The sequence below is a fragment of the Gadus chalcogrammus genome, chromosome 1 (genome assembly GCF_026213295.1).
Source record: "Gadus chalcogrammus isolate NIFS_2021 chromosome 1, NIFS_Gcha_1.0, whole genome shotgun sequence".
In the NCBI taxonomy this organism is placed as follows: Eukaryota; Metazoa; Chordata; class Actinopteri; order Gadiformes; family Gadidae; genus Gadus; species Gadus chalcogrammus.
Genome location: NC_079412.1, coordinates 21,121,814 through 21,138,664, shown reverse-complemented (window position 1 = coordinate 21,138,664; position 16,851 = coordinate 21,121,814). Strand labels below are relative to the sequence as shown.

General features: G+C 51.6%; 1 protein-coding gene across 1 annotated transcript in view; it reads right to left on the bottom strand.

Annotated features, from left to right (window-relative positions):
• Positions 1-16,851, bottom strand: part of LOC130386547 (solute carrier family 41 member 1-like) — a 20,043-nt gene extending 3,192 nt beyond the window's left edge. Inside the window, exons 1-9 of the mRNA XM_056595535.1 lie at positions 16,316-16,851; positions 9,813-9,920; positions 9,207-9,278; positions 8,217-8,361; positions 7,732-7,878; positions 6,822-6,966; positions 6,018-6,097; positions 3,349-3,483; positions 444-595 (exon numbers count right to left, since the gene is read on the bottom strand). Coding sequence (XP_056451510.1) covers positions 444-595; positions 3,349-3,483; positions 6,018-6,097; positions 6,822-6,966; positions 7,732-7,878; positions 8,217-8,361; positions 9,207-9,278; positions 9,813-9,920; positions 16,316-16,597 — 1,266 coding nt within the window. The 5' untranslated portion in view covers positions 16,598-16,851. The remainder of the gene's footprint in view (positions 1-443; positions 596-3,348; positions 3,484-6,017; positions 6,098-6,821; positions 6,967-7,731; positions 7,879-8,216; positions 8,362-9,206; positions 9,279-9,812; positions 9,921-16,315) is intronic.

Sequence of the window (16,851 nt, the reverse complement as noted above, 5' to 3'; positions counted from 1 at the left end):
ATTAGCTTTAGGAACACAACTTGGCCCGAGTGCCTGCTACGTTCTGCTCTGTCCTGTTCTTGTCCTGCTCTCTGGACCTCGGCACTGACAGTCTGACAGCCAGGACCGCTCCCAGTGTTCCCAGTGTTCCCAGTGTTCCCAGTCCGAGCTACGGGAGGGGCAGCAACAGGGTTTAGTGTCCTGGCCACCCCGGGATGGAGAGAGGTGTTTGTGTGTGTATGTGTGTGTGTGTGTGTGTGTCCGTGTGTGTGTGTGTGTGTGTGTGTGTGTGTGTGTGTGTGAGTGTGTTTCCATGTGTGGGTATGTCAATGCGTGTCTGTGTTTGGTGCATGCGAGTGTGTGTCCATGTGTGTGTGTGTGTGTGTGTGTGCGAGTGTGTTTCCCTGTGTTGGTATGTCCATGCGTGTGTGCGTGTGCGTGTGCGTGCGCGTCCCGGCCCAGACCTGCAGCAGTGCGGCCGCCAGGTAGCAGAGGGTGAAGGTGACCCCGATGGGCGGGGCGTCGGCCCCCTGGAGCAGAGAGATGGAGTACAGGAAGACCATGTGACCCGGGACCACCAGCATCAACAGCACCCGCGCCGACCGCGAGTTGACCCCTGGGGGAGGAGTCAGACAGCACGTCACATGACCGTCACCCCTGGGGGAGGAGTCAGACAGCAAGTCACATGACCGTCACCCCTGGGGGAGGAGTCAGACAGGACGTCACATGACCGTCACCCCTGGGGGAGGAGTCAGACAGCACGTCACATGACCGTCACCCCTGGGGGAGGAGCCAGACAGCACGTCACATGACCGTCACCCCTGGGGGAGGAGTCAGACAGCACGTCACATGACCGTCACCCCTGGGGGAGGAGTCAGACAGGACGTCACATGACCGTCACCCCTGTGGGAGGAGCCAGACATGACCATCACCGCTGGGGGAGGAGTCAGACAGGACGTCACATGACCATCACCGCTGGGGGAGGAGTCAGACAGGACGTCACATGACCATCAACCCTGGGGGAGGAGTCAGACAGGACGTCACATGACCTCCCGGCCAGGTACCTCACTCACTGACCCGTTCCCCGTCGGGCCCAGATCCCACTGCGGTGTAGGGACAGGAAGTAACCAGAGTTGTTCCGATATTATTGTTTTCCTTCCCGATACCGATTGCGATTCCTGAACTTGAGCATCGGCCGATTTGGCGTCTAGCATTGTAACTACTGATAGCGCTTTTTCTTATTGAAGGGTTCTCGTACGATGACAGCATGGTAAGGTCGGTTCATTTACTGTTGATCAAATCTTTTTTCCAGAACTAGATCATTTTACATTTATAAACTAATTATAATACATTTGTATTCTTATAGTTAAGCGTCAATGCATCTATGTTTTTCCGACTTGGTAGCTCGAAGCACGTAGGTTGGAGATGATGAACGAGCTAGTCATGATGGTATCGGATCGCCGCATAGACTTAGACAGTACCGATACCCGATACTGCACTTTAGGCAGATTCATAAAAGGAATTTCCGATACCAGTATCAGAAATTTCTCCGATACTGCCGGTTTCGGAACTCTAGAAGTCACGTTGATTAAGCTCCATGCCCAAAATAAAGCCTTTCCAAACGTAAACGTACATGCTGGTTCTACACCGTTAAACAATACGATTTTCTTTGGGCTTCTCGTGCACCTAAACACTTCTACACTCGCGTTATCTGTTATTGTTGGATCTAGATTCACTTTGTTCAAATCTAACCTCTCTGGTGCAGCCGTGATGCATGTATCGATTTCTAGTTGGAATACATTTGGATATTCCAATAAATGATTGCCTTAATTGTGTTTGTACGGCTCATATAAAACCCAGATGGAGATCATGAGACAAGGCGATGTTGATCGTACTGTTGCCAGTCTCCCTCGTCAGTCCGTTAATAAACCCGTTACATAAATGTACTATCTCTGTTTAGGATTACACCACCCTGTGTTGAAATGTGGCACCTCTGATGTAACTGTTAACACCGCTAACTTAAAACACGTGTATTCTACCACCATTGTGCTTGGTTAAACTATGTTATGCACAACATTTCTGCAAGTATTTTATGGGCGACTACTTTTCATTGTATGCTTTGGCTACAACTTATGTATGTTGTACGTCCTGGCACTTATTGTAAGCACTTATGGTCTGTTGTACGTACTGGCACTTATTGTAAGCACTTATTGTATGTTGTAGGTCATGGCACTTAATGTATGCACTTATTGTACGTTGTACGTCGTTGCACTTAAAAATAGTACTTAGCATTGTGTACCGTCTTTTCCTAGCTATCTTTGTTGGATACGGGGAATGGGCTAACCTAGCGATTGTTAGTGCTTGGCACTTGGTTCTATGAACATCCTAACTGTACCAACAGCGATATATTGTTGTTTCTCCTTCTTCTTACAAATGTACTTAAGGTAAGTCGCTTTGGAGACAAGCGTCCGCTAAATACCCTAAATGTAAATGTACACTAGGCGGACATGTTCAGAACCATCTGCTGAATTTCGAGGACATAAGTCGTGCTGTCTGAGAGGTTTTTCAACCTGCAGGTGTTAAGCCTCGACAAGAACGGCTTACAGAAGACCTGCTGGTCCACTGTGTGGATTGGCTTCGTGTTTAGGGGCGTGAGACAGCAGCTGTAAAGCCTTAACAACATAATACAATAGTGCATTATTGGCTTGTGAGGGGAAATAAAACTCTCAAAGTCATCTGCAGCCAATTCAAACTGGCCGGGAGCGAAACGCTACAGAGCAGACAATAACGGCAGTTTCCTCTCATATCCGCTGAACGTCTCTGACATGGAGTGTCTGGGGGAACGGGAACAAGAGGCCGCCTGCACCCCTTAGACTCTGAACATGTATAAGGCAGGGGTTAGATAATACAGAGACAGGTCATTAAGGACCAGGTAGGGGTTAGACAGTACAAAGACGGGTCATTAAGGAGCAGGTAGGGGTTAGACAGTACAAAGACGGGTCATTAAGGAGCAGGTAGGGGTTAGACAGTACAGAGACAGGTCATTAAGGAGCAGGTAGGGGTTAGACAGTACAGAGACTGGTCATTAAGGAGCAGGTAGGGGTTAGACAGTACAGAGACAGGTCATTAAGGAGCAGGTAGGGGTTAGACAGTACAGAGACAGGTCATCAAGGAGCAGGTAGGGGCTAGACAGTACAGAGACGGGTCATTAAGGAGCAGGTAGGGGTTAGACAGTACAGAGACAGGTCATCAAGGAGCAGGTAGGGGTTAGACAGTACAGAGACAGGTCATTAAGGAGCAGGTAGGGGCTAGACAGTACAGAGACAGGTCATCAAGGAGCAGGTAGGGTTAGACAGTGTGAGCGCTGACCTGAGGAGAAGAAGGAGATGCAGGGGTTGGGCCAGTGCTGCCTCATCTTGTAGGGCAGGACCCCCGGGATGCTCCAGAAGTGAAGGTAGGTGGAGATCCGGCTGGCCTGGATGGCCACCAGGTTGCCCCCCACACCTGCGGGGACAGAGGGGGTCATCATGAGGGGTCACGGGGGGGTGACGAGGGGCTCATGCTCCGGGTGAACTCGTCTCAGATCCATTTTCACAGAGGGGTTTCTTCCGCTCAGAACCAAGATGGCTGCCGGGTGAAGGAGGGCTATCGACGCTCTTTACGACGTCCTAGAACTTAAGTTCTGTTCAAGCGTGTCGTAGTTCACGTTGTGGGGCACCGTGAGCAGCAATGCATGCTGGGATAGGGTGCCGGATGACCAAGCGGTTCTCCAGAGTCTGCTGATTCATTCCACACACTCCTGCTTCTGTTCATTAGTATTCTGCAAGCTGCTTTTCGACAAGATAATGGAAGATGCAATTTTAGATTTATCCAATTTTGTGAAGCGTTCAAGATAAGATTAGCTACACTCGCCGGGATTGCGAGACACTTCTCCAACTAAGATCGATTAATATCAATTAATCAATACATCGTTATGTTAAGTGAGGCGGTCGTGTCTGCATCTGTGTGCATCTGTGTGTGTGTGTGTACGTGCCTGCGTGCGTGCGCATTTGTGTGTGTGTGTGTGTGTGTTTTTGTGTGTGTGTGTGTGTGCGTGTGCGTGTGCGTGTGTGTGTGTGCGCGCGTGCGTGTGTGTTTCTGCAGGCGTGCGTACGTGCTTGTGGGTTGAGGGTCTCGACCCCCACAACGACTCCAGCTGCGGGACAGCTCTAGCCCGGGGGGAAGCCGGTGGAAAGAGGATGGAAAGCAGATCAACGAGCCGTCTATAGGCTGGCCCTCTGAAACTCGAGCCGGGCCTAGAGTCCACGTGGGTCTGATGCTAAACATGCTGCTGCACCGCCGCGGTCTGGCTCCCCCAGGCCCGGGCAGTGGGTTCATACCCCTGGCGAAGCGACGTCAGGGTTCACAGATCTGCAACCTTTTCCACTCGCAGCGTCGTGAAAGGACTGACAGGACGGCACGTGGCTCAGGAGGTCGAGCCGGTTGCCTGGTAGCCGGAAGGTTGCTAGTTCGATCCCCGGCTCCTCCTCCTAGCGTCCGAGTGTCGAGCTGGCCCCGAGCGAGACGCCTCACCCTAACTGCTCCCGCCGTCGGTGTGTGAATGTGTGCATGAATGTGACCCAATGGGAGCGCTTTGAGCGGCCACTGGTACGAGGGAACTCGTACTCCTTCTACGGGGCGTACGGCCTCTGTAGGGGTATGGGGGGGGGGGGGGACACACCCCAACTTCACGGTTCATTGTCACGTTCGAGACGCCCATACTGCGCCGCTGCTCGTGAGTTCAGCGTCTCGTTTGATGTTCGCCTCGAACTCAACTTTATCTGTGCAACCCTTAATCACAGTCCCAGACTCCCACAGACTCCTCAGACCCACAGCACAGCCTTCCAGGTCTCCTCCCAAACCCCAGAGGGAGGAGGCTTTGAGGAGGACCACAGAGGAGGTGCTGCTCCTGCTCATCGGCCCTGCAGTCATTCTGCCCTGGTGTTGACGGAGCGATCTCAGGCCAACATATGTAACAGATAAACCGTCCCCTGCTTGGAGCACACGTACAGGGGGATGGGGGGGGGGGAAGGCTGGGGACGTGTCAGCCTCCCCATGACAACGTGTACGGTTTTTGCACAAGCCTTTGAGCGAAGCCTATGGACGGGAGAGGGGAAATCCAAAACAGGCCTGGTGAAGTGACAGAACTGGGGCGAAGACACGCTGAGTTGCAGAGAAGGGGAGCGGGGAGGAGTGGACGGGATGGGAAGCAGAGCGAGGCGAAAGAACAGAATGTACAGAAAGACATAGGAGAGAAACGCTGAGAGGGAGGGAGTCACAGCCAAGGGGGGAGAGATTCAGGGAGGTCCCACACAGAGAGGGAGGGAGCTGACCTAAGAGGGAAAATAAGACTGTATTTGTTTCAAAAGTAAATGACCACAACATAGATTAGAGTGAGAGATAGACTCTCTCTCTCTATCTCTCTGTCTCTGTCTCTGTCTCTCTCTGTCTCTCTCTCTCTCTCTCTCTCTCTCTCTCTCTCTCTCTCTCTCTCTCTATGTGTCTCTGGCTCTGGCTCTCTCTCTCTCTCTCTCTCTCTCTCTCTCTCTCTCTCTCTCTCTCTCTCTCTCTCTCTGTGTCTCTGTCTCTCTCTCTCTCTCTCTCTCTCTCTCTCTCTCTCTGGCTCTCTCTCTCTCTCTCTCTCTCTCTCTCTCTCTCTCTCTCTCTCTCTCTCTCTCTCTCTCTCTCTCTCTCTCTCTCTCTCTCTCTCTCTCTCTCTCTCTCTCTCTCTCTCTCTCTCTGGCATTGGCTTCAGTTCAATGAGGCCTTTTTCCTGCACCCCGGACTCCCAGCATGCATCACACCCAACCACATGCCCCGTACGTGTGTTGGCCTCTATCTCTCCTTCCTTTGGTTTCACCGACGATCTCAAGGTTCTAAACCTCATGTGTTCACAAGAAACGACGCGGTTCAGAAACTGATCTGCTTTGGACTTGTAACTGTTGGATGTTTGGAGCAGATTCGGTTTGAAGTGCTGGTTGTGTGGAAGAGGGTCCTACCGTTGATGACGGGCGTGAACACGGCCATGCCTTTGAAGTTGGGGTCGCTCACGGTTCTGTCCAGGATGAGCCCGCCGATGCTGGGAGATCAGATCAGAGGTCAGATATAGAAATCACATGAGCCACACATAACAGACATGACATCCCAATCAGACACTGTTTTAGTCCATATTTAGCCTACTTCAAACAAGTTTAATCATCAGAGTCATAGAGCGTATTTGGGCATAACTTTCTGTCTGTAGGAAGAGTGTCTGTGTGTGTGTTAATTTTTTTGTGTGTGTGTGTGTGTCAGTCGATGTGTGTGTGTGTGTGTGTACCTTCTGATGGACATGGCTACTATAAGGTGTGTGTGTGTGTGTGTTTGTGTGTGTGTGTGTGTAATTGCTGATGGACATGGCTACTATAAGGTGTGTGTGTGTGTGTGTGTGTGTGTGTGTGTGTGTGTGTGTGTGTACATGCTGATGGACACGGCCACTATGACAGGTGTATGCGTACGTGCGCGTGTGTGGTGTGTGTTAATGTGTGTGTGTGTGTGTGTGTGTGTGTGTGTGTGTGTGTGTGTGTGTGTGTGTGTGTGTGTGTGTGTGTGTGTGTGTGTGTGTGTGTGTGTGTGTGCGTGGGTGTGTGTGTGTGTGTGTGTGTGCGTGGGTGTGTGTGTACCTGCTGATAGACACGGCCACTTTGACGGGTGTATGTGTAGGTGCGTGTGTGTATGTGCGCGTGTGTGTGTGTGTGTGTGTGTGTGTGTGTGTGCGTGGGTGTGTGTGTGTGTGTGTGTGTGTGTGTGCGTGGGTGTGTGTGTACCTGCTGATAGACATGGCCACTATGACGGGCTGCCAGCCGGACCGCAGCACCTCTCTGATGGGGGGGCTCCTGCGCGCCACCACCACCCAGAGGGGGATCAGACACAGGAAGAACACGCACACCAGGGGGGACACGTACCACATGTCTGCACACACACACACACACATACACACACACACGCACATACATCCACACACAAACACACACGCACACACATACACACACATACATACATACACACATGCACGCACGCATATACACACACACACACGCGCACATACACACACGCACGCACAAACACACATGAACAAAAAACACAGATACACACACGTACGTACGTACATACATACAAACATACAAACACACACACAAATCTTGTTTACTATTAATAAGCAAGGACAAAAATATCTGACTCATCTGTTCATTTACGGATGCTTTGAAATAATTAACTATTTTTTTAAGACATGTTGCCATACCACGTGTCTTTGTGAATGAATCTGTTATCATTAACATTAAGTCATCCATCATTAAACCGTTGGTTTAGTGATAGAACTGCTTGGTTCTGCTGCCCCCTGGTGGACATAGATAGCATTTACTGCAGAATAATTTAACTCAACGCGTCATAAAAACACATCTTCGTTAGTATCAAAAAAACGATCATGTGTGTGTGCGTGTGTATTTTCTTTCAATTTGAGTGTGATATTAACCCGTTACTGCAGCATGATCATTGGTTGAAATTAGGTCTATGTTCAGAAGTGGTGTGATCTGATTGGTTGAAACAGGGATACGTTCAGGAATGCTCGGATCTGATTGGTTGAAACAGGGACTAGGTACAGACATGGTGTGATCTGGATGGTACAAACAGGAACTAGGTACAGACATGGTGTGATGTGATTGGTTGAAACGGTACCTCTGTATTGGTAGAGCGTGGTGCTGACCCCTGCCAGCAGAGAGAGAGTGATGAGGTCACCGAGGCTGGCTGCGATGGGCGTGGCCACGTTGTCAGGGTTGATGCCCACCTTCCTGGACCCCACGATCACCCCTATCATCACCAGACCTGTGGGGAGAGGGGTACAACTTTATACCAGAGACTGGACAGAGAGAGGGTCTCACTTTATACCAGAGAGAGAGAGAGATATATGTATATTTCTCATGTCAATAAAGCTTTTTTGAATTGAATTGAATTGGATCGAGAGAGAGAGAGAACTGAAAGAGAGAGAGAGCGAGAACTGACCTAGAGAAAGAACTGGCCTAGAGAGAGAACTGGCCTAGAGAGAGAACTGACCTAGAGAGAGAACTGACCTAGAGAGAGAGAGAGAGAGAGAGAGAGAGAGAGAGAGAGAGAGAGAGAGAGAGAGAGAGAGAGAGAGAGAGAGTGAGAGAGAGAGAACTGACCCAGAGAGAGCGCCGCTACGAAGGCGGTGACGATGCTGCTGGCACACAGGACGGCGGCCTGGTCTAGCTCCACTCCCCCTCGAGAGACCGCCCCTAGACACACGGCCGCTACCGCTGCCAGGAAGCCCACCACCGTAGCCTGCACCTGGGGGTCCGAGCGAAGAACCACAGCCCGTCAGTCATCCAACTACCACGTCACGTTGACGTTCAATCCGTCTGAACCTGCAGCATCGCGGCCGCCTCTGACTGCTAACGTATCTGGAGGCTGTGTTACCTGTCCGACAGGTAAATCAGACAGCTGGGTCTGTTCTGCCTCTATGAAAGACAGGTTAACCAGCTAGCTGTGCTAGTGTTGTTTTGTTACCTGCGTGAGAGCCAGGGGGTTCACCTAGCTCTGATAGGGTTAGCGCTCGCTGAACTACAGCCAGGTAAGTTAGCAAGGTCTATTAGCCATCTGTTTTACCTGGATAAGACCTAGGTTAATCAGCTAGCTCTGTTAGCCTAGCGCTATCTGTATGAACAATCTAGGCCTTTCAGTGTATCTTTGTTAACTGGATAAGGACTAGGTTAATCAGCTAGCTCTCTTAGTGTAGCTCTACCTGTATGAGTTAGCGTGGTCTATTAGCGTAGCTATGTTACCTGGATAAGAGCTAGTTTAATCAGCTAGCTCTGTTAGCGTAGCGCTACCTGTATGAGTTAGTGTGGTCTATTAGCGTAGCTATGTTACATGGATGAGAACTAGGTTAATTAGCTAGCTTTGTTAGGGTAGTGCTACCTGTATGATTTAGCATGGTCTATTAGCGTAGCTATGTTACCTGGATGAGAGCTAGCTTAATCAGCTAGCTCTGTTAGCATAGCGCTGCCTGTATGAGTAAGTGTGGTCTATTAGCGTAGCTATGTTACATGGATAAGAGCTAGGTTAATCAGCTAGCTCTGTTAAAGCAGCGCTACCTGTGAGAGGAAGCTAGGGCTCTTAGAAATCGATGTTACCTGGATAAGAGCCAGGTTGCTGCACAGCATGGTCCACTGTTTGTCGGGGTCGTCCATCTGCCCAGTGTTGGCCTTGGACACAAACAGAGACAACATCAAGAGGCGTCATGCACGTGGCTCAGGGGGTGGAGCGGGTTGGCTGGTAACCGGGAGGTTGCTAGTTCAATCCCTGGCTCCTCCTCCTAAAGAGTGTCGAGGTGTCCCTGAGCAAGACACCCCACCCTAACTGCTCCTGACGAGCTGGCTGTCGCCTGGCATGGTTGACGCCGCCGTTGGTGTGTGAGTGTGGGTATGAATGGGTGAATGTTGGGCAATATTGTAAAAACGCTACGAGTGGCCACTGGTGAAAGAGGCGCTGTATAAATGCAGTCCCTTTACCGTTTACCATAGGCACCGTGTACCCGACGCTACGTTACAGTAGACATGTTAGGCTGCTGAGGGGTGGAGGTGGCGGCGGCCTGACGCTGATGGGGCGAAGGGGGTGTTTGGGAGGAGAACTGGAGGTGATTGGTAGGCATATGAGGGTGACAGTGAGGTGGGTATGTGAGGTGGTGGAGGTGTTGGGGGTAGATGAGGGTGGAGGTGGAGGTAGTGGGAGGTACGTACAGCGGTGGACAGCCGGGCTGCCAGGGTCATCTCCAGGTTCCCCTTCAGGCCGACCAGAGCAGGAACCAGGATGAAGATCTCACTGATCACCTGGAACACCTCCCAGTGCTGCTCACACACACACACACACACACACACACACGCACACACACACACACACACACAATTATAATATTACATTTAAAACCAAGGTGGAGGTCTCTGGTATCCCCTCCTGCTGTATCTCCACCACTCTGGTCTCTGGTCTCTCCTATCATCCCCTCCTGCTGTATCTCCACCACTCTGGTCTCTGGTCTCTCCTATCATCCCCTCCTGCTGTATCTCCACCACTCTGGTCTCTGGTCTCTCCTATCATCCCCTCCTGCTGTATCTCCACCACTCTGGTCTCTCCTATCATCCCCTCCTGCTGTATCTCCACCACTCTGGTCTCTCCTATCATCACCTCTTGCTGTGTCTCCTCCTCCCTGGTCTCTGGTCTCTCCCAGCAGCTGTGGTTGTGTAACATCATCTGATATTCTGGTCCTGACTCCCTCAGCTACTTTCCTCTTGCTCCACGTCTCTCAGCATCACCCTCCGTCCCCACCCCCCCGCCCAGCCTCCCCCCCCGCCCAGCCTCCCCCCCCGTCCCGTCCCGTCCCGTCCCGGGAGACGGAGTCAACGGGTGCGGCTGAGGAGGACTGGGTCTCTGCTCTCTCTCTCTCGTCACCCCTCCGTCCTGCTGTCCTCCGTCCCTCCTCTACACACACTCCCTCCATCCACCTCCCCCCCCCCCTCCCATGGCTCCACCCCTCAATCTCGCCTCCACCTTCTCACCACCCGTGCATGTGTTTGTGCCCCTTTGTGTGTTTGTATGTATGTGTGTGTGTGTGTGTGTGTGTGTGTGTGTGTGTGTGTGTGTGTGTGTGTGTGTGTGTGTGTGTGTGTGTGTGTGTGTGTGAGTTGCGTCTGAATTCCGTGTGCATGCATGTGTGTGTCTATGCGTGTGTGTGTGTGTGCTTGTGTTGTGCCTGTACGTGTGCATGGGCCTGTGTGTGTGTGTGTGTGTGTGTGTGTGTGTGTGTGTGTGTGTGTGTGTGTGTGTGTGTGTGTGTGTGTGTGTGTGTGTGTGTGTGTGTGTGTGTGTGTGTGTGTGTGTGTGCGCGCGTGCTGGGACTGACTGAGTGGGCTCTCAGTGTCTCGGAGCTCGCAGAGGAGTGAGACAGAGGGAAGAGAAAATAAAGACTGAGAAGATGAAGATGATGGATTGGGTTAAGGTCTCGGGAAGGCAGAGAACAGCATTAAGAGAGAGGAAGAGAGTGAAGGGGGACCCCAGCGTTCGGGGGAGAGCTACAGCTTCTGTTTGGTGGCCTATTCTTCGCTCTGTTTTACGCCACATTCCAGACGGCACCCTAACGTCGACCGTGGTGACGGACGAGGCCGTCTGGGGAAGTGTCCCACTTCTGTTGGGCCGGCCACTAGCCCTAGCCTTTAGCCCTAGCCTTTAGCCCTAGCCTTTAGCCTAGCCACGGGCCCATCCGCCAGCAAGACACAGGCACAGAAACAAGACCCAGAAACAGGGTGCTAACGAGCTGGGGCTAAAGTGAAGTTAGCTGTGGTGCTGGTGTTGTTCTTCCGACAGCAGTAGCACCGGTGGGTCATGGGGGTGGACCAGCGAAGGCTATTCAGAGACACACCATCTCATGTATGCATGAATGTATGTGTGTGTCTGTCTGTCTCTCTCTTGTCTGTGTGTTGCTGAGGAACCCTGGAGGTTGAGTGTGTGTGGAGGGTAAGGGGTCTGAATGAGCGATACGTGAAGACCCAGCTTTCGGCCGAACTGCCGCACTTTGACCGGGCGCAGTGTTGTGATTATAGAAAAACACCAGTCATTGTAGCTGTTTAATCACATCAACGACTCTGTCCCTCCCTCCTAATCTGTTCTATACATCTCCCCCTAGCTCACTCTCTCTCTCCCTCACTTTTATATCCCCTGGTGTCTCTCTCCCCACATCTCTTTCTGTCTTTTCCTATTTCTCCCACGCTCTCCCCCCACCTCTCCAACCCATTTGTACAACCACATGAACAGGCATGTCTGGTTTTTCTCACGTTAATCTGATACCACAATATCACCACACTGCTCCCCAAACACACATCGATACTCTGTACTAGGTGCTTTCTGTTTCTGTTGTTCCTTATTTTGTGTATAAATGTCCATCAATGCAGCATTAATATAGATAAGTCTTTGTTGATAATCAAATACAGTTTAACCTCTTTCTCCATCCTACTAACTACTACTAACTAAATACTATTTAACCAAACTCAAAATCCATCTCGGCATCATCCAACCATCCATCTCTTCACTCACTCATCTATTCATCCTCTATTTCTGAACCAGCAGAGTTTGGGCAAGTGGCTCATTTATGAAACATGGATAATTAATCGTACAATATTTTCTCTCTCACTGTACAATCGACATATGAATCCATGAAGTACCGATACCTTTATCTATATAAATATATCTATATATAGATGTATGTCTATAGATATACACCTATATCTCTTGATACTAAGTCTCGTACTTGGATGAGGTCCATGACGATGCCAGCAGAGTAGTGTCTACCTATTCGTCTATCTATATATATATCTATACATAACTATATATATACATTTCTATAGATATAGATATAACTATAGATAAATCTCTTTATACTACGTCTCGTACTTGGATGAGGTCCATGACGATGCCAGCAGAGTAGTGTCTGCCGATACCTTTATCTATATATATATATCTATATAGATCTATATGACATAGACATAAATCTATACATGTCTCCTAATGCTACGTCTCGTACTTGGATGAGGTCCATGACGATGCCGGCCGACACCATCCCCAGCCCGGACACCAGGTAGGGAACCAACACCTGGGCCGCGATGCGCCACGAGCTCTCCGGCAGGAAGCCGTGCTCGGAGCGCGTCAGCTTCCAGGTCACGCCCCTCAACTTCCTGCCCTGGAAGCAGAGTTCCAGCTCCAGGCGGGTCACCACCATGGTGAGGGTGGGGGGTGGGGGGGGGGGGAGGAGGTGTAGCGTTCAAGTGATCCGAGACCTTTGTTTAGCCCATGGTCCTCCAGGGATATAAAACGTCAGCCGGTGATGTGGCGAGGGAGTCTGTGATTGGTCAGGAGGGCCGGACTCTTGATCTCACTGATTAAGACGCGGAGGATAACGATCGATGGAAGGTGGACTCAGAGCGACGGGGAGGGAGAGAGGACATCAATCAATGGAGGCTAATACCTCCCTCAGCCCTGCTGGATAAACAACTCTGGGGGTCGACAGCCAATCAGGTGAGGGGATCAAAGAAGGGCCGGGTTGACCTTCGGAGACACGACGAAGACGTTGATGATTACACGTATGGATCTTCCTACGTACATGGGACACGTATTACGTCAGACATCCCGGGGGTTACGTAGAGGAGCAGTTAAATAATACAAAAGAGCGAGGGCTGTTTTGAGACGAGGGAGCCAGCGGACATCGTCCTTCTCCTCTCCTCAAGGACTTTGTTGTGGAGGAAGTTTTCTCCCTTAGGTTCCAGACCATTAACTTTGAGAGGCGTCACCTCCCGTAGGAGCTGAGTCACTAGTTTAATGAACTGTCCCTCTCTCTCTATCTCTCTTCTCTATGTCTCTCTCTTCTTCTCCCTCTCTCTTCTTCTCTATATCTCTCTCTCTTTTCTATGTCTCTCTCTCTTCTTCTCCCTCTCTCTTCTTCTCTATATCTTTCTCTCTCTTCTCTATGTCTCTCTCTTCTTCTTCTCTCTCTCTCTCTCTCTCTCTCTTCTTCTCTATGTCTCTCTCTCTTCTTCAATGTGTCTATCTCTTCCTCGCTATATCTCTTTTCTTCTCTGTCTCTCTCCCTTCTATGTCTCTCTCTCTTCTTCTCTATGTCTCTCTCTCCTCTTCTCTATGTCTCTCTCCTCTTCTCTATGTCTCTCTCTCTTCCTCTCTATGTCTGTCTCTCACCCCCTCTATGTCTCCCTCTCCTCTTCTCTATGTCTCTCTCTCTTCCTCTCTATGTCTGCCTCTCACCCCTTCTGTGTCTCTCTCCCTCTCATTCAGGTCCTAGGTTCCTGAGTGCGTGGTACAGCGATGAATCGTCTCCTGACAGGACGTCCGTTCCCCCCCCCCCCCCCCCCTAACTCCAGATCTCCACGACAACACGACCCTCAGAAGCGACCAGACCTACTCTTTGACTTCCACTGAAGAAAACAACCACGACTGAAGAACTCCAATCGCCTTGAAAGAAAGACGGGTGAATCGTTAATCCCTGAAACGAGGCAGGTTCGAACCCGGGATGGAGTTCAAAGTCAATTCTTCCCTCGAGGAAAAAAAAAAAAATCACCCTGGAAAAGGCAGAGGGTCGAAAGAGTCGTGAGGTCTCTCCGGTCCAGAACACGTCCAGCCGGGCTGCGTCCGGTACACCACTGCAGCTGGCCCGAGGTCCGAGGAGGTCCTCCGTCTAGTTCAGGGGGACCGTCCAGGTAGACAGCAGGTCCTCCTCCTCTCCGTTCACCCACGACCCAGCAGGTAGACGTCTCAGACGACAGCGGGATCCCGGGCTCTGGGGGAGGGGGGGGGGGTCTTCTGAGGACGATGATGAGCAGGAGCCGTGTAAGGACGGGGGTCTCTGGTCCAGACTACCGCCTGAGAACAGGAAACGCCAGCGGAGTGGCGAGGAGACTCCCGATAAAGTGTTTCCTCAGGAGGAGTGAGGAGGGACGTGCACACGGAGGCAGGGTAGGAAATGCAGCAGCGCTAGGAGTCATGCGGGCAAGCACTCCCTCTCTCTCCTCTCTCCCTCTTTCTCCTTCCTCTTCCTCTCTCTATTTCTCTCTCTCTCTCTCTCTCTCTCTCTCCCTTTCCTCTCTCCCTCTCTCTCGCCTCTCCCTCTCTTGCCTCTCACGCTCGGCTCTCTTCCTCTCTCCCCCCCTCTCTTTCTCTCTCTCTCTCACTCCCTCTCCCTCTCTCACCTCTATCCCTTTCTCTCTCTCTCTCTCTCTCTCTCTCTCTCTCTCTCTCTCTCGCCTCTCTCCTTCTCTCTCTCTCTCCCCCTTGCTCCCTCCGTCTCTCTCTCTCTCTCTCTCTCTCTCTCTCTCTCTCTGTCTCTGTCTCTCTTCCGCTCTCTCTTGCCTCTCTCCTTCTCTCTCTCTCTCCCCCTTGCTCCCTCTGTCTCTCTCTCTCTCTCTCTCTCTCTGTCTCTCTGTCTCTCACTCTCTCTTCCTCTCTCCCTCGCCTCTCTCCCTCTCTCCCCCTCTATCTCTCTCCCTCTCTGCGTTCTGTCGTTTCAGCACCAGCGGAGTACTGCTCCAGTCGTGACGTAGCGGAGGAAAAGCTTTCTGCACCGTCTGGGGGACGACCGGCTGGATGAAGCGCTCTCTCTCTCTCTCTCTCTCTCTCTCTCTCTCTCTCTCTCTCTCTCTCTCTCTCTCTCTCTCTCTCTCTCTCTCTCTCTCTCTCTCTCTCTCTCTCTCTCTCTCTCTCTCTCTCTCTGCTCTACTCCTCTCCTTCGATTATCTTTACCTGGTTCTCTCCCACTCTCTTTCACTGTCTCTATCTCTCTCCTCGCTCTGTCTCTCTCCCTGTCTCGACTGGATTCAAGGTTAATAACACATTGTATTCTTCAGGAGACCCAAACACAACACATTAATACCTAATGTGTTAACGTCCAACACAGCGCCCTCTGTGGCCAGCAGCGGTACCGACACCCAATCACCCCACGCTTCTCAAGGATTTGGTGGGTAATGGCCTGAGGCACTGCACTTCAAGCAGTCATCCTCAGAAAGACGTCGCCTAACCTTGCTGCACAGACCACTGCTTGGTTCTGTCAATATATATTGTTACAAAATATGATCAGTAAATTAGAATTGCATTTCTGGTGCATGTTAAATACTGTCGGTCATTGTACTGGTAGAAGTTTGTGTGTGTGTGTTCGTGTGTGTATGTGTTTGTGTGTGTGTGTGTGTGTGTGTGTGTGTGTGTGTGTGTGTGTGTGTGTGTGTGTGTGTGTGTGTGTGTGTGTGTGTGTGTGTATGCGTGATTACTTAAGAGCCAATTTGGCTGCAAACCAAATCCAAGGATATATAGGTTGAACGAGGACAAAGAAACATCAACAACACACACACACACACACACACACACACACAAAACTACACACACACACATACACACACACACACACACATACACACACACACACACACACACACACACACAACTACACACACACGCCAGACCCACACACACACACACACACTCAACTACACACACAAACACAAATCCAGACATAGACGTCCCAGGCACAAAGTCACCTCTCAGACACACAACTACCCAAGAACCCCCAACACACACACACACACACACACACACACACACACACACACACACATACACACACACACACACACACACACACACACACACACACACACACACATACACACACAAACACACACGCACACACACCTCCTACCTGGACGCTGTCCAGCACCATCCCGGCCAACACCATGCCCATCCCGGCCAGCAGGAAGGGCAGCAGGACCTGCAGACACACGGCCCGCGAAGACTCCTCCTCCATGCGCACCTGCAGCCCCGCTTGGGGCCCCCGGCTGGGGGCCGCGAGCACCGGGGGGGCCAGCAGGGGCCCCTCCCCGTCCGGGGCCCCCAGCGGGGGGGGCCGGCCCTTGGCCTTGGAGCTCCGTCCCTTCCTCTTCCTCTGCCTGGCCTGGGGGGGCTGGGAGTCCTCGCCCGGCATGGTGCTGGTCTGGGTGGGGGTGGGGGTCCGGGTGGGGGTGGGGGTCTGGGTGCTGGTCCGGGTGGTGGTAGTGGTCCGGGTGGGAGACGTGGTGTTGGTGTCTGGGGTGGTGTTGGTGGTGGTGGTTGTCAGGGTGGGGGTTTTGGGTGGTGTTTGGGGCGGGGGGGGGCGTGGTGTCTTGGGTAATGTGATCCAGGAGTTGGGCACGAGTGTGGAGTTGTTAGGGTGGTGGACAAAAGGGTGGAGTAAGAGAC